The sequence below is a fragment of the Gossypium arboreum genome, chromosome 13 (assembly GCF_025698485.1).
Source record: "Gossypium arboreum isolate Shixiya-1 chromosome 13, ASM2569848v2, whole genome shotgun sequence".
Taxonomy (NCBI): Eukaryota; Viridiplantae; Streptophyta; class Magnoliopsida; order Malvales; family Malvaceae; genus Gossypium; species Gossypium arboreum.
The window spans coordinates 96,525,597-96,550,160 of NC_069082.1; the positions used below are offsets into that span (position 1 = coordinate 96,525,597).

General features: G+C 31.9%; 1 protein-coding gene across 4 annotated transcripts; it reads left to right on the plus strand.

The window, feature by feature from the left end:
* Window positions 1-990: 990 nt before the first annotated feature.
* LOC108470155 (uncharacterized) lies at window positions 991-21,473 on the plus strand. Of its 4 annotated transcripts, XM_053023989.1 has the most exons (21): window positions 991-1,605; window positions 2,928-2,981; window positions 8,285-8,352; window positions 9,471-9,575; window positions 9,726-9,782; window positions 9,908-9,978; window positions 10,711-10,810; window positions 11,122-11,192; window positions 11,297-11,397; window positions 11,578-11,681; window positions 11,790-11,843; window positions 11,938-11,993; window positions 12,131-12,169; window positions 12,477-12,621; window positions 12,994-13,169; window positions 13,257-13,324; window positions 13,961-14,033; window positions 14,120-14,181; window positions 14,249-15,176; window positions 20,392-20,682; window positions 21,006-21,473. In XM_053023989.1, exons 3-21 carry the CDS (start codon window positions 8,290-8,292, stop codon window positions 21,292-21,294), a joined length of 2,853 nt encoding a protein of 950 aa, XP_052879949.1. In that variant the 5' UTR covers window positions 991-1,605; window positions 2,928-2,981; window positions 8,285-8,289; the 3' UTR covers window positions 21,295-21,473. The 4 variants fall into 4 exon arrangements, with proteins under 4 accessions (XP_052879949.1, XP_017626890.1, XP_052879950.1 ...); XM_017771401.2 differs by lacking the exon at window positions 2,928-2,981; XM_053023990.1 differs by lacking the exons at window positions 2,928-2,981; window positions 8,285-8,352.
* The last annotated feature ends 3,091 nt before the right edge of the window (window positions 21,474-24,564 follow it).

The following is a 24,564-nucleotide window of genomic DNA, read 5'->3' on the forward strand; positions in this document are numbered from 1 at the left end:
ATTTGTTATTAAGTATTTATAATTTTTTAACATATTAAGCATTTATAAATTATAATATGTATTTATTAATAAAATTTTAATATAAAATGTCTTTTAAAAATTAAGAATACTACTTAAAATTTAAAATAATTATTAATAAAATTTATTATTAAAATAAATTATGGTATTAAATAATTTTATCAAAATAATATTTGTATTAATTTATTAATAATTTATTATATATTATAAAATATAAATATTTATATTTAATAATCATGAAAATTATAATAGTTGATATCAATTTTTTAATATTTTAAAATTAAAATTAAAAATTTATTATTAATATAATAGCATTTTGATCTATTCAAGTTAATTTTTATCCAAAATTATGTTACTTTAATTTTTCAAAAGGAAAAGATAATTTCTAAGATGGGGACTTATTTTTCCATTAATCAATAAGTCATTTTTCGCATAACAAACAAGGTAATAAATTATCATTCGTCCACTATGTGGGTGATTTTTTTTATATATTTCAGCACTTATAATTAATTATTTTATATGAGTGAAAACATGTTTTAAAAATAATAGTTGAAAAAGATAAATTAAAACAAATTAATAAATTTTTAAAAAATATATTAAAAGAAAATTATGTTATGAATATCTTATTAAGTAGATGTTCATCATAATTAAGATAAAATTTTAATGTACTTTAAATTTTAATAGTTATTAGAATTAGATCTCTACTTTTTTATATTTTTATGCTTATAAATAGAAACTCGATGAAATATTATAATCATCTCAATTGATCAATAAAGTACATTATCTATTACTTTTATATTCTCTTTGTTCTTTATTCTTTATTCCTTAATCTCTCTTTATTTTATAACAAATTAATTTTTTTATTAAGGGACTGTTGTTTTAGCTTTAATTATTTATTAAAATTTAAATATATTAAATACCCTTAATTTTATTTGTTATAATAATTTTGAATTAATCCTTTTTTCAATAAGAAAGGACGTCATGAGGCAAGAACAATTATCAACACAAAGCACTTAGGAGAATGCTGGCGCAGAAACTCCAGCAACCTTCTCTTGCTCAATAGTGGAAATTCTGCGAAAACTTGCAGCATACCCGGATTCTGGGATCTCATTTTCGCAACCAAATCAGCAATAGACGTGGTTTGTGTTGATATTCCAGCATCTATTTTGGAGCAGTTTGATCCTCCTTACCAGAGCATCATTTGTTTGTTTGTTTGTTTTTAAGTTAATCTTTCCTAAGTGAATAGATTTTCCACTTACTCGTAAACCTAAGTAAATATATATATATAATAAAAGTGGCCAAGGGAAAGGGACAAATCACATCAGAACAAAAAAAAATTGTCAATTATCAACCAACCTTTTCTCTTTTTACTTTTCCTCGCTTATTATTATTTTTTTGCCTTTCTTTCTCATTCCCGTGCTCCACTTGGTTTTGGTAGTTTCTGAAATGTTCAAACAAAAACAAATTCAACCAAAACCAAAATGAATTGAAACGCAGGTCAAGCCAACCCAAATTCCTATAAATCTATCTGATTCCGATTATTCATCATCAACTTCATACAAATACGAAGAAACGCTGTTTTTCCAGGTTAGACATGTATCTTCTCGCCACATCTTCCTTTATTTATTTATTTTGTCTTCCGCACTGTGAGTTCTACTTACTTTCATTCCCAATATTCAAAGTTAAAAGAAAAAAGATGATACATAAATGGATTCTTTGTTCTACTTTTGAGCTTAATTATATATGTATTATTTAAATATTGAAGAATGGCTCTGTGAGTCTCCAAAAAACCTTGCTCTTAACGATTGCAAATAGGGAAGGTTGGTTTTTATGAACAAACAATCATTTATGAAGCAACTTTTGTTTGTATTTCTTTAACATCTTTTTAATTTTTCAACTTATATACATTGAAGATTTAAATTTATAGCTAAATAATTTTAAATTTTAAATAATTCAACATCATAGTTTAAATATGAATTAAAGTATAAAAGTTTATTTAAACATGAAAATTTGTTTGAATAAAATGGTAAGATTTAACTACCTTTTAAAATAAGTTAGCCTAATAAATAAACACAATTTTTTCCTGGTTTCTGGTAACTGCATTTTAATACTTATATTTTCTTGGTTGATTTCACTTTTACAACATCTAAATTCAGATATTAAAATAAATTAAGTAGTAAAATTTAGGAATCAAAAGTGCATAGTAAAAATATAAAAAATAATTTAATTATCAAGTTATATAGGTTAAAAATTACGTTAACCCATTTTAATTTATATAAAAGACTATACAAGTAATTTAATATATATTTCAATAAATAATTATAATATTTAATATTATAATTCTAAAATAATTATTTTTATTGAACTATCCTCCACCTATTAGTTGACTTTTAGGGTTTTGTTCTTGGTATAAGATTAGAGACAGTAGACGGCTACCAGTTGAATGTTTGAAAATGTATGGTTATTTTACTAAATTAATCCAAAACAACTAAATATTTGCGAAAATAACTCAAGTTGAAAAACGCTTGAAAGAATAGTGTAGTCTCCAATTCCTAAAAACCCACTTGATGGGTGGAACTGTGATCAGAACAATATTTTTTTTGGTGCCGGCCATTGTATTTCCTACACCCATATATGTATTTATTTTCCACTCATATTTTATATAATACGTGTAATACCAGGTTTAAAAATGTTTTTTTAGATGCCGTGTGCTGTATAAAAAAAAAAAATTCCCCGTAATTTTTTGTGCCGGTACCCGCACTGTAAAAAAAAATTGCCCTTCCATTAAACCCCACTTGTATAAGCAACAGAAGCTTTTGAAATGCACCGAATTGAAGAGCTTCCATTAAAGCTTTTTCATCACCCTTACTCAGTTTCCAAATGGCTGAAATAGAGTACTCTGTTGCCAGTGCTGGAACTCGTAATATCTTCTTCACTTAAACCGGCATCACAAGCGCATCATTGTAAGCAAATCCCCTTCCCTGTTCTGTCTCACAAAGCTTGTCTATAATGGCTAATGCCTTTTCACATATTGTTTTTTTGGGAATCGATCATGGTTTCTAAAAGTAAAGGGATTAAACCCATGTTGATGAACTCTGTTTGGTGTTTTCATTTGAAAGTGAAACCATGTGGTAAATCAAAGTGAGAGATGGTTTGGTAACGGAAGGGCAAATTGGGTTATTAATGAAATGGAAAAGGGTTTTGTTGATTCCTTCAATGGTTTGTCAATTCTTGGGTGTATTTTTGGTTACAAGACGGAAGCTCTGCGAGGACGATAATGGCGTTCTCTTTCAATGATTTGTCTTTGGATTTTTACTTCGTGGCTGCCGGACCCAAAAAAAAATATTTTTTATAATATGTATCTTTAAAAATACGAATGGAAAAACTACGTATGAGTGCCGAACACTGCAATGCCGGCATCAAAAAGAATATTTTATTAATCACATCAAGTGGTTTTCCGGGGACTGGGGATATGGGTGCGGGTTATGGAGTGGTCATAATCTCTAGGCACTGTTTTTTCAAACAATTTTTGAATCTAAGTAATTTTGTAAATATTTAATTATTCTGGATTAGTTTTGTAAAATATAGCCTTATGAGTGATATGATTGAACCTAGAAGTGGATCCGTTTAGACGAGAATATTAAGTGTAGGCTTTTTTTGTTTTCCTCTTTAAAGAGAAATCTATCAAATTACTTGTACGAAATTGGTAAAACTTGAATACTATTCAAAAGATGGAATTGAATTTGTGAAAAACTAATTCACGCATTTTTAATTCAATTTCTAAAACTGACCAGGTCGAGTTCGGATTTAGCTCAACTAAAATTTAAGCTTGTTTGCTAAACCCGAATCCGACTAAAAAAATGGGTTTAAAATTTTGCTCAAGCCTGACCTGAATAAAATAGTAAAATCTAGACCCGACCAGGCTCACTCATATTAATTTTTATCTAATTTTATATAATTTTAAAATATATATAATACATCAAAAATACTAAAAATATCAAAATAAACATTTTCAACAAATTAAAAATAAATTTTAAAAAATATGTATACTTAAATAACACTAAGATAGATGCAACTTAACAAGCAGATGTCTCTAGAATAATAAAAAATTAACAAATGTCTTTAAAATAATAACGAAATTAATAATAAAATAAGTTTTATACAATATCCAAACAAGAACAACAAAATTGTAGTAATATAATAGTAAAATGGTAGCAAAATAAGAAAAAAAAACAACAAGAAAATAATATATATAAAAAAATAGATTTTTTTGCCTTTAGTGAATTTGGGCCGGGCCGAGCCTGGGTCAAAAATACCTTACCTGAGGCCCAGCCCGTTTTTTAAACGAGTCTTATTTTTTTGTCCAAACCTATTTTTCGAATCTATATTTTTACTTAAACCCTCCCATATTTCAAGTAGGTCTTCGGGCCAGCACGTGGCCCAACCCATGAGCAGTCTATTTCAATTGCAATCATTTATTTTTTAGTATATCAATTAGTCATAATTAATTTTCAAATTAAAAAGAATTTTTTGTTTTTTTCCAAATTCTTTTACTAATTTTAGAACTAAGTTTGTTTTAATTATTCTTTATTTTAAAATAAAAATATATGTATTAAATAAAAAATTTCCTCATAATATTATACTAATAACCAAACATAGTATCATTATTTTGATATATGAAACTTTATTTGAACACAATACTAATATAATCAATGAAGCTTTAAAATTTTATATAAATTATTATAAAAATAAAAAAATGAAATTTCTATTAAAATGAAATAGTATTTAAATTAAGATTTAAATGATAAACTAATATCTAAACTATATATACTCTATCATTTTGGTACTTAAATTTTTAATTAAAAGTAATACTCAAATTAATGATAACCAAGTGATAATGTGGTTCAATCAAATAATGACATATGCATTAAAAAATCACATAAATATTGGTCGTTGACTTGGTGTTGATCATCATTGATCGGTCAACCCCGAACAACGTGTAATTTATTTTTTAATTTTTAAAAATATATATTAAATTTTAATTATTTATATTTTATATAATCTTATATAAATTTATTCATATATAATTTATATATTATAAAATATATAATTTTAAAATTTTATTTTAAATATTTGAATAATTTTAAATTCATATATATCTTTTAAATTTATATAATATATTATAAAAAACTTGGTAAATATATTTTTAAAAATATTTTTTATTTTTGAGATTTTTTGATACAACTAAATGCATGGTAATGATTATTATTTTTGTGTGACGTGAGAACTTTTAATTGGATGATTTTTTTAACGTTATAAGGTTTGGAGTAATTGAGGTAATAAAAGTATAGTTTAGAAATTACTTTTGACAAAAAAAAGTACCAATATAAAAAGTTGGTATAATTTAAATTCTAAATTATCATTTTATAAAATATAAATTTTATATAGAATTGTATGTCTTATTTTATATACACATATAAATATAGCTCAATTGTAAACAGAAAAATATTTATATGTAAATATAAGTTTTAAAATTATAAATATTTAATATTCAAACATTTTTTGGACATAATTATGAGTTAAATTAAGATTAGTTTAAAAATAATTAGTAATTAGATTTTAGTGTAACTACTTGTAATTATACATTTGGGACACGTTTAGATAATTACTGTAATTAGTAGGTCTAATTAAATTGAATGTAATTGAAACATTAAAATTACACCCTTTAATTTTTAGGGAAGAGTAAGAATTTGAGTAATTCCATGAATATTACACTCAAATCCAATTATCTTAATGCATTCTAAATATGTTCATATATAATTTAAGTTTAAAATGTTGTTTTTAAAAATGATATTAATATTTTAATTTTAAGACATTTTATTTTTGAAATATAATTACATTTTTAATAATATCCTTTGCATAATCTGAATTTTTTATTAAGAAAATATAATTTCCTAACTTTTTTTTGTAACATTCTAACTCTTTAACGTAATAAATAATTCATTAAATTATAAGTTAATTTGGATATTTTTATTTTTAAGTGTAATTACTAAAATATAAAAATATAAAAATTATCTCTCCATTTAATTTTTTTACCTATTTTAACATTTAAACTTGTGTTGTTTGTCAAATCATCTCAAGATGAATAGAAAATTTTATTGATGTGGCAATCCAAAGATGTCATATCAACAATTAATTAATTTTTAATTTAAAATTCAAAATTATTAAAAATTAAAATTTATAGAAATATATTTTAATTTTAAAAATTAATTAATTATTGATATGATATACACATAGATAAAATTAATATATTAATTTTACATCTATTTTTAGTGATTTGATAAAAAATATAAGTTAAAAGATTAAAATTTAAAATTAATTTTTTCTAAAATTTAATGACGAAATAAATCATTATGCTAAAAGTTAAATGGTAGGCGTTGGCATGTGGGTGGCTCTGGCAGTCGGCCGCTAAAATAAAAAGAATTCATGTCTGACTGTAAGTTATAAAATTGCGTTTTGATGTTCAAAAATCAAAATTATAAATTAATAAAATGATAAAATTTTATTTTAATTTTTATAAAAATATAATTTAATTTCTATTTAAAAACAATTTCACCCTAGAATGAATAGTATCGTTATAGGCTAAATATTGATAGTTATACTGATTGATGACTTCAAATCCGATTGATATAGTTATGACAACTATTATAATTGGAATTCCGATTGCAATGATTTGACAATTTAAAATATTGTTTATTTAATCATAAATTTGTTGAGAAGAGATGGAGATTATTTCCTCTTAATTATGATTTATTTATTGTAATCATTTAATACTATCTTTTCTACCAAAAAAGAAAAATGTTTATTCATATAATTATTATTTTTAAAAGTATTCATAGATATTCTATATTTTATATAAAAATTTACATGTTATATTTTTATTGAAATATAAGTCTCTATTACGATTTAGTAACGCCAAATTTGATGAAAAACTAATTAAAAAAAAAGGAAATGGGTCAAATTTGATATTTAAGAAAATAGATTGATTTTAGAGAGAAAGAGCGAAAACACGCCTGCATTCTTTTTGACTCTTTTGATATATTAGTTCTTTTGGTTAGATGATTAAATATTATTGGTTTTGTCAAGCCTTAAGTTTAATTCTTCTCTTATTCACATTTATATTTTTATTTCATGTTGTTTAAAGTTTTGCTTTTATTTTTAATTATTATTTTAATACATTAATTTCTCTAGTTAGATAATTAAATAATAGTAATTTTATCTTTAAGCCTCATGCTTAATTCTTCTTCTAATTATGTTTGTATTTTTATTTTATTTTGTTTCAATTTTTAATTTATATTTTAATTATTAAATATATTTTTCAAGTATCACGAGAAAATAAATAAAACAATGCACAAAGTATGATATGACAGAAGTATGACATGAGAAAATAACAAGAACGCTGAAGTGTGAACACATGTGCTTCCCCTAGAATTTTTACAATTTATTTTCCATTGGCCAGAAACTAAACTCAGTATTTGCTTTTTTTTTTTTTGTTAATGTTTAAAAACGTGAATGTGACAGTGTATTGAATTTTATTTGCTATGCATACATTATGTATAAATAATTTACAATTTAATATGATTATATATTTTCTTAAAAAAAGTATGATTATATTATTTAAAAATAAAAAATTAATTTTAAAATCACATATATTCATAAGAATTTCATTTTCATCATTAAATATCCTTCACAAATCTATGAATTTGTTGACGAAGGAAAACGATAATACAATTTTGAAATCTCATTTTCACGGTTTAGTGTATTTATTGAAATTATTTAAATGTATTCTAATTTGTTAGTTTTGATAGTTGAGTTATTTATTTATATATGAATGTAATGATAGATACGTGACTATATGATTATAATTTCTCTCCTACTTGTAATATAAAAATGAGAAAATAGTTATATATTTTTACATATATATTTTATTAACAATTTATACTAAATTATTTAGAAAAATAAAATTTAAGTGATATATTACATTTTAAAAGAAAACATAAATTAATTCAACTTTTGTAGATAATATTATAGAAAAGAACAGCCACATTAAATATAATAAAAACCAAACATCACTTTTTTCCTCTCTACAACACTCCAATCCCACATAAGGAACTTTGAGAATCTGTTATAATATGTATAGAGAGATTTAAGCGTACTCTAATGAGCCAAAGCTCATTATATCTTGTATATCTTTAAAACTTTGCAGGTAATATGGAGAATGGAGTCAAAGATACACTTGAAAACGATTTCACTAGCTGTTCTGCTTCCCTAGAGGTCAGTTAGACAAATCATTTATTCCAACATAGATTCCCGTTTATAATGTCTTCCCTTTTTTCCTTGTGATGTAAGGTATGTATCGGATACTCTTATGTCTGAATACATGTATCAAACACAAGTATTTAAGGAAGAAGAAAAGAAGCCCTTTTTTCTATATATCCTTATTGATAAATAGAAATACAATTTTTTTTTCTCCAAAATCCCATAATTCCATTGCAAAAGAAGCCTTACATGTTCTTTTCTGTTGCTTCATGAAGGAAGAATCTCAAAGATGTTAGATTCTAGCAATATAAAAAGAATTCATGTTTTGGATACCTTCAATTTGACCTAATGTTGTTTTGTGAGTAAAGCTACGAACAATGATTGTTCTTTCAAGTATCAAGCTCAACCTTGAAGTAATCATAAACATAGATTGCTTAGCAAATGACATTTTTGTGGATATATTGATGAGACCTTACATTTCTAGCCTGGTTTCCACATTGTATTGGTAAATGATAACTGCATTTTGTTTTGAGATTGCTCGGATAAAGTTCCTGGAATCTCAGTAGTTTTCATCGTCTATCGTTTCTGACGTAAACTATGAATTATGGTTCCATAGAGAAGCTGCTGCTTAAGCCAGAAAAAGCTTAGTCCCACTGCCTGCAAAATGTTGGATACAAGTTCTTGCCTGATCTCCTACTTCTAAAGCTAAATCTTCTTAATCACTTTATATTTCTTCAAGATGCTGTAGCTGACTCAAATCTCTTCATGGAGCGTTTCTGTTATTATATCCTTTCTAAACAGATTATTTGCAGTTGCTTTGATGAATAATGCAACGTTGGGTCTTAGCACTGGCTTGTTTCTTGGTTTTAAGTTGATGAAATCAACTTAGATGCTTACTTACTGACTAATAAACTGCCCATGTCAAAATTCATTTTTAAATGTAGTTGTCTCAACGTGGTCAACATAAACAGATATGATTACACAATTAGGTTGAAGGCACTGAATAAGAACAAAGCATGAAAGAGCAATGAATGATGTATATTGAGCAATTCACTCACTTTCATCCATAAAGTCGCATATTCATGTTTCGTGCTTCCTTTTGAACTGGCCATATTTGCTTTGCAAATTTCTAGGTTGATCCGGCGAAACCTGCTTCACTCACATGGCTACGGCAATTGAACAGCATTGGAAAACCCCCTGCTGGTTTTGGCCTAAGTTTTAAAGAGATAATGTATTTGGTATGTCTGTAGCTTCCTAAAATTTACATAGCTAATGTTGTAATCTGGTAAGTAGTCTTCCAGCAGAAGATTAGATTGTTGAGACAAAACCTACTTGATGTTATAGATGCTAATAAGAAAACCTCACTTGGCTGCTTTATTTTCTGAAAGGCACCTATTGGTTTCCGGCTGTGGCGTTACACGAGAGAAGAAGAAGCAACAGGGAGAGTAATACATCTTATCTTTTAATGTCTAAACCTGTCTTCACTCTTCCGTATATCCTGCTCTTTCAAATGCCTTTCATTTCATGATTTTTTTAAGGCAATCACCGCAACATCTTCCTTTCATTTCAGATACCAATATTTGATTTTTTCAGAAAGCACCTTGTTACATGTGATCATGGCGTTCCTTTGGGTGGTATAGGGTATGTTTTCTCTTCTACTATTATTGATGAAGTAAGCCTATGAATTTATGTTGTTTGTTAACCCTGTTATAGAGAAGTTCCTCCAATTTTTGCTCGACAAAAACCAGATTGAACACCTTAGCACTATGTTATGAATCTAACAAATTAAGTTAGTATTGCCCAGGTTATGGCAATTGTAATATGTTTTTACTCCCTGGAATGAGTATCATACCAAATATTTTCAGATAAATTGGTCCATCTCATGGATAACGAAAATTTCTCGTTATTTTCGGTTTAAGAGAAAAACATAAAGGTAACCAAATAGCAAATGTATTTCTTTTGAATTCGAATTCTAGGATTTTGGTGAACAAGTTTACTGTTGGTACTGAAACCTTGAACCCCAGACTAGAGAGTTCAGTGTTTTTGCTTGGCATGTAAAGGACCAGGACTCAATTTAGGGTTTAGAGCTTAATTCTAGCCTAATTATTCCATTTTCTTGACAAGCAGCTGGTTTTGTAACATATTTGTTCCGTTTGACAAAGATCATACTATGAAGAACGATAAGCAACTATTGGTTAAATAAAGACTACACTGGAAGTATAATTCGATTATGAGTCCTGACAATTTCAATGAAGCCTCGTTTAATCCATAATTCTGCTTATTTAACCTTTCTAGTTCATACAATAAAAATCTTGAGAATGTTCGTACTGTTGCTTTACAAATATCGCTTACATTTTAATGCATCAATTTTAGGGCAGGAAGCATTGGAAGAGGTTACAGAGGGGAGTTTCAACGCTTCAAACTATTTGGTACAGTATGTGAAGAGGGTCCGATCCTGGCAAATCAGTTCTCTGTAAGTTTTCTTCTCATAGTTTAAAGCCATAGCTGGCTTAATACTTGATCTGATATGGCTACTGTACCCACTAAGAAAAACATAAGATCAAAAGTCAAACCCAAGAACATGAAATGGTCCAAGATCAATTTTCACAAAAAAAAAAAAAGAAAAAGAAAAAAAGAAATGGTCAAGATAAAAATTATTTTAATCCAAAATTATTGTACCTAAAATGCTCTGACAGTATACCAAATAATTTTCATATATATATATATACACCTTTGATATCTCCCTCGATTTAACTGAAAACTTCTGCACTACTTTCTCATCAGGCATTTGTATCGCGTCCGAATGGACAAAAGTATTCAACCGTATTATGTGCAAGAAGTCCCGAAGTTACCAAGTAAGCCAGCAATAATTGATAACCTTGATTCTTTTAATATTTTGAAACTTATTTGAGTTAATAGATGCACTATTGATGAATATAACAAACCGCACTATCTGCAGAGGAAGTACAGGTTCGGGCATTGAATCTTGGGACTGGAATTTGAAAGGGGAGAAATGTACATACCATGGTTTGTTTCCAAGGTCATGGACTATTTATGAAGGTATAACAACATCAAACACTGTGGATCAGGGTTTTGAATTGTCATTGCGGACTTGTTATTCCCCTTTTTCGTTGTTCTGATCATAACATCACCTTGCAACCGCTATTTAAATCTCTGCTATAGATAGTTCTGTTTTGTTATACCAGTATATGGAATCTTATATGGTTTCTTGGAACGCAGGTGAACCTGACCCGGAACTTAGAATCAGTTGTCGTCAAATTTCACCATTTATTCCCCACAACTACAAAGAGAGCAGTTTGCCTGTATCCGTGTTTACATTCACGGTAGGACATAGAAAATGCTGGCTTAGGGCCTTCAAGTATAATCACTACCTTTTCATATACAGAATAGATTGTTATAGTTCTTATTGAATTGTTTTGTACCTACTTCAGCTCTCTAATACTGGAAGAACCTCGGCTGATGTCACCTTGCTTTTCACGTGGGCTGTAAGTTAAATCTTATCCTTCGTTGCTCATTGCTTTGTTCATCATTTTCTGTTGTAATCAACAATTTTGAAGCATATTTCTACGACTTTTTCAGAACTCAGTAGGTGGAGTCTCTGGATTTTCTGGTGATCACTTCAACTCAAAGATGAAGTAAGATAGTAACCAGTGGTCTTTAATCAAATTATATTCAGATTAGTTTATTGTATGCTATTCTTCTACTTATATTAATTCATCCCTTCATCGTACCAAATAATCCTATTCCATTAACAATGTTCTCTTGCTACCAGAATGGTAAATGGGGTTCGTGGAGTACTTTTACACCACAAGTAAGTTTTTTCCTTGCTTTCAGTAATGATCTTCCAAGAGTAAAAGAAAGGTGCAAGCTGAGGAAAAGATTAGAGCAATAATTAATAAAGCAAAAATCTATGGATGTTAAGATACTGGGTGGTGATGAATTAAAAGGAAAATAATGGTTAAGATTTTATGCAAGTGCTTTGATACCATCATGTTAAATTGGGTGACGAATTATCTTCAAAACTTAACAGGAAACAAAAAGAAAAAAAAAAAAACATTATTATTTTTAAATTTGAAGAAAACGTCATACATCACTAATAGGAGGTACATCTTTCACAGAACAGCTAAAGGACAACCTCCACTTACTTTTGCCATTTCTGCAAAAGAAACTAATGAAGTCCATGTCTCAGAGTGCCCTTGCTTTCTCATATCTGGCAAGTCTAGAGGAATTAGTGCCAAAGATATGTGGCATGAAATTAAAAAGGTTGGTGATATTCTTCATCTTTATCTCCTCTTTTTTTTTTTTTTTTAGGTAAATTAATTCATTGCATTTTCCCATCATTTGTAAGTTGTGTTAGATTGTGACTGTAGCACTCATGCATGAACACCTATGGCACTTTTTTTTCTTAATCACAGTATTTCTTCATTTCACTTTATTGAATTTGTAGAAATAAAATTGTGCTTGATCAGTTGAGTGAAGTTATAACTAAGGCTTTTAGTAATGGTCGCAACGTGAATTGTAGTTGTTATTTTATGATTTTAGTTTTCTCCACACCTAGTAAACCAGAGAAAAAAAGAAGAAGCTGATCTCTATCATATCTAATGATTCCTTGATTCCTTTAATTCATTGTTACAGAATGGATCATTTGAAAACCTTAGTTATGAAGAATGTTCACCTTCAGAGCAAGGATCATCCATTGGAGCAGCTGTAGCAGCCTCTGTGACTGTTCCTCCCGGTTCTGATCGTAGAGTCACTTTCTCGCTTGCATGGGACTGTCCAGAAGTCCGATTTGGTGACAAGACATACTACAAGTTAGTTTCATTCTTTTGGGAACTTATTACATCTAATTTGTGACTGTTATACTACTAAGAGCTAATCAAAATATTCTCTAATAACAGGCGCTATTCAAAATATTATGGCACTTTAGGCGATGCAGCTGGAAATATTGCAAGTGATGCTATTTTTGGTATGTTTACATGATCTAGCTTGACTAAATGTTTCTTAGGGATAAGGTTCAGTTTACGACACTACTTAACCCTGATGGATCATATTTACTTGCCATCTTTGAACGGCTGCAATTTTACTACTATTAATTTTAATTAAGCTCAAAGATGGTCAAAATATGATGGCAAAAGAACATTCATGTTCGTAAATAAAGAAATGTTTTACAAAATATTCTAACTTTTACCTTTTTTTTAATCAAATTAGAAACTATAGCGGTAAAATAGCTCCCATTCGATGTAACTTAGGCAACTTAAAAGATATCTACAAAGAACTTGTTTTGATCTTTTACTCACGTACAAACTAGCCTGGAAAATTTCTGAAACACAATATTTATATGTGGTAGCTAAAAGTCTCTGAATCTTTTCCCGGAAAGTTATAAGTATTCTATAAAGCTAACATGTTGACTTATCTTCATCTTTGTGATAGTAAATTTGTTTAATTTGGTACCAGACAGTGTCTGCGGTCTGAATGGCAGACATATACACTAGTACAAAAATAAAACAACCATGGAAATAGTTTTATTTGAAATATGTCATTGGGTGAAATAGAAAAATTGCTAACTAGGTGAATATTTGTGTTTTGATAATTTTGAACCTAGATCATTCCACCTGGGAATCGCAGATAGAATCATGGCAAAGACCAATTCTTGAAGACAAAAGGCTTCCTGAGTGGTAAGATTAAATGAATTTTGTGCTCCGGAAATATGTGATCATCCAACTTGTTGAACAAGTTCTAAAAGCAAGAAAAAAATTCCCAGGTACCCTGTCACTCTTTTCAATGAGCTCTACTACCTTAATGCAGGGGGGACGATATGGACAGGTATTTATATGGAGCTTAATAGATATATTTAACCTGAGTATTGAAGGCTAATTTTTACTTTCTACAGATGGATCAGCTCCAATGCAAAGTTTAGCATCCTTGGGAGACAGAAAGTTTTCTCTTGACAAGTCCAGATCACATCTGGATAATGCAATTAACACTGCAAATCATAAAAATATAGCTATTGAAATCCTAGAAAGGATGACATCTACACTTGAGAAGGCACATATTCCTCTGACATCAAATTCTGCTTTAGGATCCCAGTTGCTTCAGGATGGAGAAGAAAACATTGGTCAGTTCCTCTATCTTGAAGGGAGCGAGTACCTCATGTTTAACACTTATGATGTTCATTTCTACTCATCTTTTGCACTACTCATGCTATTCCCAAAGCTTGAACTGAGCTTCCAGAGAGACTTTGCAGCAGCAGTTATGATGCATGATCCAAGCAAGATGGAAATTATGTATGATGGAAAGTGGGTTCCAAGAAAGATTCTTGGTGCCGTTCCACACGATATTGGGCTTAATGACCCTTGGTTTGAAGTAAATGCTTATAATCTATTTAATACAGATAATTGGAAAGATTTGAATCCCAAGTTTGTTCTCCAAATACATAGGGATATTGTTGCTACAGGAGACAAAAGTTTTGCACTAGCTGTTTGGCCTTCAGTGTATACTGCAATGGCTTTTATGGATCAATTTGATAAAGACAGTGATGGGATGATTGAGAATGAAGGGTTCCCTGACCAAACCTACGATGCATGGCCTGTTGATGGTGTGAGTGCATACAGTGGTGGGCTATGGGTGGCAGCCCTCCAAGCTACTGCATCTATTGCTCATCAAGTAGGTGATGATGAAGCTGCTGCCTATTTTCATACCAAGCATCAAAAGGCAAAATCTGTATATGCAACATTGTGGAATGGGTCCTACTTCAACTACGACAACACGGCAAATAGTTCCAGCAGGTGTATTCTAGCTGATCAATTGGCTGGACAATGGTGAGCACATAGTTACTCTCCCCCACTCCACCCCTCAACTTGCATTAAAATACTGCATATACGGAAAAGAATTTGACATATTAGTACTAACATTTGATAATTATGTTCATGCTTTCAATCATTCCCCTTGCGCTAGTTCAAGTGCCATTAGACAACATATCAGTAATTAGTATAATACCATTATGTTTACCTCTGAAAAAACAAATTGCAGTTTCTACGATCTGAATATGTTACAAGAGCCTTTATAACAACTGTTTCTTTTCTTTCCCAGGCCCTGTCCATACCCTACTTACTGGTCTATATATGTTTGACATTAATTATTTGTGGAAGTAAAGTAGTTATTAATAGCTCATTCATATCTTTATCTTGCATTTCCAGAACTTTCTACTTCTTTAGCTGATCAAGTGAACCTTTATGCACTCCTAGGATTACTTTCATAACTTATAAATCACATATGAGAAGTATTTTAGTTAGTGTTGGAATTCCTTAAATTAAGCAGATTTTCTACCTTAGTTCTAGGAATTTTCTTGTACTATTAGCCATAATCAAATTACTAATTTTTAGGGATAGGCTAATTTCTAGAGATTATTTCCTTTTATTTTTCCTGCTATTTTTAAAAGGCTATAGTCGATTAGAAAAATAAGAATAATTCTTCTTCCTAAACTTGTCCATGGTATCTAGAGCATCGAATTGATTGATCCTACTCTTTCTTCTCTTTTCTTGTTCTTTTTCTCTGTTAGAAACCCTACTCCCATGGGTGACACCGAAAATTCCTCTGAGACTCTTCATAAACTTCGCTAACAAAACTCAACTTGAGGCTCTTCATAAACTACTCAGACTCCTACAGCCAAGTGGGTCACTAGCTATTCAAGGTCTTGCTTTAAATACTACACACGAACCTATCACAACTTCCGGATACTAGACTTGGGTGCATCCGACCACATGACGTAATCTAAGTTTGTTTCACACCTATTTACCTTGTCATGATCACTCTCGGATTCGCATAGCTGATGGATCTTACTCACTGGTGGCTGGAATTGGGACAGTTATACTTACTGAAAATTTTTCCCTTGATAAAGTTTTACATGTTCCAAATCTTTCCTATAATTTACTCTCAATTAGCAAGCTTACCAAGGATCAAAAAGTACTTGTTGAATTTTCGCTTTAGGTTGTGTGGTTCAAGAACGAGAATCGGGAAGATGATTGGCACTTGCTAAAGTTGATGATGGCTTATATGTTTGGAACAAAACAGTTCACAAGAAGGGATGGCCTTATCTACATCAAAAGAAGATTCTATCATGCTATGGCAACGAGACTAGGACACCCAAATTTCATGTACTTGAAGAAATTGTTTCTCTACTATTTCTAAATAAGAAAATAAGTTCATTGAACTGTGAAGTTTGCCAACTGTCTAAACACACTCGTGTCCCTTATCCTTTGAAACCTTATGTTCAATCTCAACCTTTCTCTTTAATCCACAAAGGATCTATGGGGAGCCATCGAGTAAAAAACATCACAGGGGCTAGGTGGTTCATAACTTTCATTGATGACCACACTAGAGTTTGTTGGATCTATCTCCTTAAAGAAAATCCAAGTCTCTAGAGTCTTCAAAATTTTCATTCAATGATTCGAACCAGTTCAATTCAAATATTCACACCCTTAGAACTGATAATGGGAGAGAGTACTTTAATTCTATCCTAAGTCCTTATCTTTACGAGCAAGGAATCATACATCAAAGTTCTTGTCCCGACACCCTCAACAAAGCGGGGTTTCAGAGAGGAAAAATAGACACTTTGTAGCCGTGGCTCGTGCTCTTATGTTTACTATGGGTGTACCAAAGTATTTATGGGGAGAAGCTGTCCTCACTGCTTGTTATCTTATAAATCGACTCCCATCTAAGGTATTAAACTTTCAAACACCTTTACCTACTCTTCAAAAAAATTTTCCCTTGTTTCGTGTTCCTAATCTCCCAACCAAAACATTTGGTTGCAAAGCATTTGTCCACAACCATCAACCTAACCGATCTAAACTTGATCCTAGAGCCCACACTTGTGTCTTTATTGGTTACTCACCTACACAAAAAGGGTACAAGTGCTACTCTCCAACTTTACACCGGATGTTTGTGTCCCTTGATGTTACTTTCTTCGAAAACGAGCCATATTTTTCAGCCTCTCATCTTCAGGGGGAGATACTTAGTGAAGATGAGACCTTGAGCAATCTTCTCATTATACCTCAAGACTCTATCAGCCCTACCACCACTACAAAACCTGCTGAAAATCCTACAGCCAATTGTTTTTCCTGTTTTGGAACCTGTTTTTCTTATCTCCACTGTTCAGCAACAAGAAACAAGGGTGATTAACCATACTAATGAAGAAAAACAGCCCACTCATTCTGAAAAACAACAAGAAAAAACTCGAGGGCTTGTGTATACTCTCGGAGACATCACCGCTCAAAGCGAAACAGCAATGCTAATGCGATCTTTACTCGAGGACTGTCTTGAGGAAGAAGTTTCATCTCCTTCATCTTCCATCTATCTTCCAATTGCAGTAAGAAAGGGCACTAGGTGCTGCACTCAACATCCCATTTCTCGGTTTGTATCCTATGGAAACTTGTCTAAATCCTACAATGCCTTTGTTTCTAATGTTGACTCTATAGAAACTCCAAAAAACATAGAAGAGGCTCTTAATTCAACCAAATGGAGGCAAGCTGTGTTGGAAGAAATAAAGGCTCTTGAAGACAATGGAACTTGAGAAATATCTAAACTACCTACTGGGAAGAAGACCGTGGGTTGGAAGTGGATTTTCACCACAAAATTTAAATCAGATGGGAGCATTGATCGATATAAGGCTAGACTTGTGGCCAGGGGTTTCACTCAAACATATGGGTTGGACTATGAGGAAACATTTGTACCAGTGGCCAAATTGAATACTATTCGAGTGCTTCTCTCAATTGCTGTCAACTTAGAATGGCATTTGATCCAATTGGATGTAAAGAACGCTTTTCTCAATGGAGAATTAAACGAAGAAGTCTACATGAATTTTCCGCCTGGATTCGAAGGAAGCAAGGGCCAAGTATGCAAGTTGAAGAAGTCCTTGTATGAACTAAAGTAATCCCCTAGGGCTTGGTTTAATCGTTTTGCCAAAGCCATGACTAGTAGACATTATACTCAAGGTCAAGTTGATCACACCTTATTCTACAAACACTCGGATAATGGGAAGTGTTGTATTCTCATTGTCTATGTAGATGACATAATATTGACAGGGGATGATTCTATTGAAATTGAAAGACTAAAAGAGTTCTTAAGTCTTGAGTTTCAACTTAAAGATTTGGGGAATCTTCGATATTTTCTAGGAATGGAGATAGCAAGGTCAAAGGCAGGTATTTTAATCTCTCAAAGAAAGTATGTTCTTGATCTACTTTACGAAGTCGGACTGTTGGGTTGCAAACCAGCCGAGACTCCTATGGAACCCAACCTTAAATTAGGAACCGATAAGGATGGAGAAGAGGTAGACAGGGGAGATATCAGCGGTTAGTGGGAAAACTTATCTATCTTTCTCACACTAGTCCCGACATAGCTTTTGGAGTAAGTGTTATAAGTCAATTTATGCATGCTCCTAGGAAGAAACATTTGGAAGTTGCCTACAGGATATTGAGATACTTAAAAGGGACTCCTGCTAAGGGGTTGCATTTCAAGAAAGATGTAAATCAAGCATAGAAGTCTACACCGATCAGATGGCAGGGCGATTAATGACAAAGCGCCCACAAGCGGTTATGCAGCTATGTTTGGGGTAATCTCATGACATGGAGGAGTAAAAAGCAATCTGTTGTGGCACGCAGCAGTGCTGAATCTAAATATCGAGCTTTGTCCCATGGTATATGTGAAGGAATGTGGTTACAACGGCTAATGGGAGAACTAAAATTATCCTATCTGAAACCTATAACATTATCTTGTGACAACAGAGCAACAGTTAGCATAGCTCATAACCCTATACACCATGACCGTACCAAGCATGTGGAAATTGATCGCCACTTTATTACGGAGAAAATTAACAAAGGGGAAGTTTGTGTTTCATATCTACCTACAAGACAACAAGTAGCAGACGTGTTAACCAAAAGCTTGAGCAGAAAAATGTTCGAAGAAATTATGGGCAAGCTTGGTTTGATTAACATCTACACTCCAGCTTGAGGGGGAGTGTTGGAATTCCTTAAATTAAGCAGATTTTCTACCTTAGTTCTAGGAATTTCCTTGTACTATTAGCCATAATCAAATTACTAATTTTTAGGGATAGGCTAATTTCTAGAGATTATTTCCTTTTTATTTTTCCTGCTATTCTTTAAAAGGCTATAGTCAGATTAGAAAAAATAAGAATAATTCTTCTTCCTAAACTTGTTCAGTTAGGACTACTTCGTGTAGATGATTTTGGAGTTGAGCCTGGATTATATCCTTGAAAGCCTGCTATGCATCTCTGGTTCCCATGCTTCCTTCTAATGGAAACTGTTAACAGAATAGATCTTTAAGTAGCACGACTTTACCATAATAGATTATCCTTTCCGTATCCAATTTACCACAGTTGAACTGGAACCTTCCTTTTATGTTCAGAAAAATCATAAAAGTCGTATATTACTCTAACTACTTCTAGTAAAGAAATGCAATAGGATTCGTGGATCTTATCCCATTTTTTGGTTGAAGGTTGAGCTAGTTTAAGTGCAGTTATATCAGTCTTTGAGTTACTACCTGGTTTTGTAGTCCATTGGGAGCAATTTATTGTTGAAATGCTAGTCAGACATGTCTCTTCTTTAACCTTGGAATGTCTGTTGAACGACATCATGCATTATGTGAAATGTAATAAATCTGTCTTCTCCGGAAGCATCTATGCAATTCCTTTTTGAACTTGTACACTAAAACTTTCGAAGATGCAAATTGCAATCCCTGAAAACTTTGTCTGGTTTCGAGTTGCGTTAGTTGCGTTTTTTGTTCGAGTTTTGTCCTGTTATTGTAATTCACAAAAAAAAAAAAAAAAAGAAGAAGCTTTGCATGATTCGTGAAGTTGGACTCCCTTTCAAGTTTGATGCAAATTCGGATTCTAATGTCCTTATGAATACAATAATCACATTACTTTTTGAACTATGAGTACCACCATGCTACCTATTCTACGTAAGGACTCTTTATCTGTTTAAGCCATGCAAATGTGGACTAAATTGAGTGATGATATAGGTATACTGGAGCAAGTGGTCTCATGCCAATTGCTGATGATGACAAAGTGAGAACTGCACTTCAAAAGATATATGATTTCAATGTCTTAAAGGTGAAAGGAGGTATGCGTGGTGCGGTAAATGGGATGCTTCCAGATGGACGAGTTGATATGACTGGTATGCAATCAAGGGAAATTTGGGCTGGAGTTACATATGCTCTTGCAGCGACGATGATTCAGGAGGGGATGGTGGAAACGGCATTTAAAACAGCAGCTGGTGCCCATGAAGCTGCTTGGTCACAGCAGGGTCTCGGGTAAGTTTCTATTCTTTCAAGTTTCGAATATCAATCTTGTGAGGTGAAGGCACTTGGATTCGCTTCTGAAAAACAGGAAGTTCCTTTTTTCCAATAATCCGAAGGAGCACCATGGTATTGTGAAAACATAACAGATGAGATGACATAATAGAACAGCCTTATTTTGGCTGTACTTATGTGTGCGAGTGTCAGATATGTTCATGTGTCCAACATGATAAAAGAAAACATAGGTTCCAATACTAGGAAAATCCAGCCAAGTGTCTCTCCCATTTGGAAGTTTGATTAAATTAAATTAATGACTAGTGCCGTGTTTTGTTTTACAGATACTCTTTCCAGACTCCAGAAGCGTGGAATACAGATGAAGAATATAGATCCCTGTGTTACATGCGACCATTAGCTATATGGGCAATGCAATGGGCACTGACAAACCCAAAACTCTCCACAGAGGAGACAAAACATCCATATGGAGAGATTGATGAGTGTTTATACCAAAAACAACATCTAGCATTTTCAAAAGTGGCTCACCTCTTAAAGCTGCCTAACAAGGAGGAAACTTCTAAAACCTTCCTACGATCTCTTGTTCAGTTCATTTGCAGAAGACTTCCGATTTGATTTCTTTTACACACTATTTAACAATATAGATTGCTGAAAGTAAATACGCTTAAAAGAATAGAGTGTAAGATAGTTGGATTGATTCGTTGAATATTGCTAGATTTACCATAGATTAAATATTAAACAACTAAAGAATAATCCTTTATTGAGAGAACTGAATAAGAACAATTTTGTTGTTAGTGTTGCTGGATTTTTCTATTTATCCCATTACTGGTTTTCTGTTTATCTTGTATGCCCATTGAAGTTTAAACCCACATGCAACTGCCTTTTGGAAGTTTGGAACACTCCACATTCTGATTGTGAGAGTTCTCTTTTTTCTTTTTTATTTATTTAAAAAAAGTAGTTAATGAAATCTTGGCTAAATAATAAGGTTAAAATTCTAAAAACTTTTAGAGATATCATATTTGAATAAATTGCACCCGTAAATATTTAACACTTGACTTAATTAAGTAAAAATAAAAAGTTGCTGTTTCTTTTTTCTTTCAAATCTTTATTATGAAAGTTATAATTAGGTTTTATTTATTAAATATTTACCTTACAAAATCCTTTCTCAAAATTCCACGGAGTCCAAGTCTTACTTCATATACTTGAATCATAAATTACAAACATCGTTATTCTCATGATGCGGCTTTCAGAAAATGGATATAAATACGGATAGAAAAATGAAAAATAAATTAAAAAAACAAAATTTATAAACATTTTAAAATATATAATATTACAAAATTTATAATAAGATTTTTTTAAAAAAAAAATATTATTAAATGTGATGTCAACAAAGTTTTTTTTTAGCACGAGTGTTTTTGTTAGGGTTTTACAGTCGGCTAGGGTTTTATTTTTTATTTTTGGAAGATTTGGTTGTTGTTATTGTGTGTGAGTAATGGAGAAGGGTTTGGCTAATCTCAATATTGTGGATGAGGAGGAAGATCCAGTGGAAGTAGTAGGGGATGATGTCATATTTGGTGAGAATTATAGTTTGTATCTAGTAAAACGGGTTCTTACGGATAGTGTTGTTCAATTTCTATCATTGAGGAATATTTTGGTAGATTTGTGACATCCATTGCGAGGGGTTTTCATTATGAAAATTGGTGAAAAACGAATCTTGTTTCATTTTTATAACGAGATTGATATAAAACGGGTAGTGGATGGAATGCCATGGTTCTTTAATAGGCATCTCATTGTGTTCCATAAGTTGGCAAAGGGTGAGGATCTGAATCAAGTTCCTCTTTTTTTATGAATTTTTTGGGTGCAGGTGCATAATTTGCCGGTTGGATTTATGATCGAAGGGATGGCACGAGAGTTCAGGAATTTTATTGGGCAGTTCGTAAAATATGATGTTGTATTGATAACGAAGGGGGTAAGGAAGTTCATGCGAATTAGGGTTATGCTAAATGTTCGTCTCCCACTAAAGAGGAAGAAATGTGTTGTTTTTGAGCAAAATAAATTCACATATGCATTCTTTCAGCGTGAAAAGTTATCGTTATTCTATTTCTTATGTGGAAAGTTAGGGTATGGGGAAGGTTTTTGCCTAGTAAGGTTATCGTTGGAGAGTTAGAAGGTGGTGTTTGGTTGGATTTGTCCTTGCAGGCTATTCCAAGGAAGGCGGTGTCGGTGATGAGCAAGTGGTTAAGGACTCTGAGGATGGTAATTGGATAGGGATGGAGGTGGATGGGATAAAATAGGGAGGAATTTTGGTGATGATCAACTAATCTAATTTATTAGATAGGGGAAAAGGTCTAGAGGGTTATCTGATTAAGGAAGGATGAATTGTTTGGCATACTAGAAGAGTTATGGGTAATGGGCTATTAGGTAGGGTGGGCCATATTGAGGAAAGGGGAATGAACCCAGAATTGGAAGATAGGCCTATTGAGTTTATAGATGGGAAGAAGAGGTAGTGTATACAAGCTGAGGAGTTTAGGGTTTCAGATGGTAACATGCCTTTGAACTCGAAAATGAGGAATGGAATATCAACAACTCCTGTTAAGCAGACCAACTGGGCGTAATGACAATCCTCAGTTGGAATGTCTGTGGTTTGGGGCAATTGCAAATTGTTAGATGTCTCAAGAATAAATTGAGACAAGTTAAGCCTCAGTTACTGTTTCTTATAGAAACAAAGGTTTGTGGTAGACGTATGGAGCAAGTAAGGAGGAATTGTGGGCTTGAGTATGGAATTGATGTGGATGCTAAATGGAAAAGAGGGGGATTATCTTTAGGGTGGAAAGATGGGATGTTTATTTCTCTAAAAAGCTTTTCGAAGTCACATATGGATGTAGAGGTGGATGAAGGGGATGGTAGGGTAGTGTGGAGATTTACAGGTTTTAATGGTTCTCCTATGGAGTAAGCTAGAAAAGACTCATGGGATTTATTAAGGCATTTGAAGCATAGTAGTTTGTCGTGGCTGGTTTTGGGGGATTTTAACAAAGTGTTGTTCTCTTTTGAAAGAAAGGGTGGACGGTTCCGTAAAGAGAGGCCAATGGTTGCTTTTAGAGATATGTTGGAAGATTTGTGAGCTAAGTAATTTGATTTGGTCAATGGTTTACGTGGGAAAGTGGAAGATTGCCTGAAAATAATATAAGGGAGAGGTTAGATAGGGGTTGCTAATCCAGGGTAGTGGGATATTTTTTTGAGACATTCGGTGACTTATCTTCAACATAGCTTTTCAAATCATTGCCGGTGGCTATTGATACGAAGAGGAGATGGGGGATTTCTAGTCAAGTCGGGTCAAGACAGTTTCATTTTAATGCTGATTGAATTATAGAAGAAGGTTTTGAGGATCATTTAAAATAATGTTAAGAGTCAAATAATAGGGAAATTCTAGTGAAACTTGAGGAGGTGGGAGTGGGTTGAGTACGTGGGAAAAAAATTCTAAAGCTTTTTGGGACTGTAGGAAATTTGATTTAAATTCTAGACTTTATAAGCTGAATGGAGAATATCTAAGCGACGAGGTTTTGACTGAGATTTTCGAGGTGAAATTGGCGTTGAATTTAGAAATTGATAGGGAAGAAATATTCTGGGAGCAGAGGGCAAGAGTCAGCTGGCTTCGGATGGGAGATCGTAACACATTGTTCTTCCATAATTTTACTTTTAGCCAAAAGATAAGAAATATGGTTAAGGGTTTGGAGAATGGAAGTGAGGGATGGGTTAGTGGCTAGATGAGATAGTTGATATAGCAATAGGTTATCTCAAAGATTTATTTACATCAAGGGCGGTCAGAAGATGTGATCGGTTACTTACTAGGATCCAACCATGTGTTACGAAAAGTCTAAATGGGAG

Excerpts from the sequence above, each read along its gene's own strand:
- LOC108470155 (XM_053023989.1), top strand. The coding sequence starts at position 8,290 with ATGGAGAATGGAGTCAAAGATACACTTGAAAACGATTTCACTAGCTGT. Across the intron at positions 11,193-11,296 it reads AGAAGTCCCGAAGTTACCAA|AGGAAGTACAGGTTCGGGCA; the intron begins GTAAGCCAGCAA and ends CACTATCTGCAG. Across the intron at positions 14,182-14,248 it reads AGGGGGGACGATATGGACAG|ATGGATCAGCTCCAATGCAA; the intron begins GTATTTATATGG and ends TACTTTCTACAG.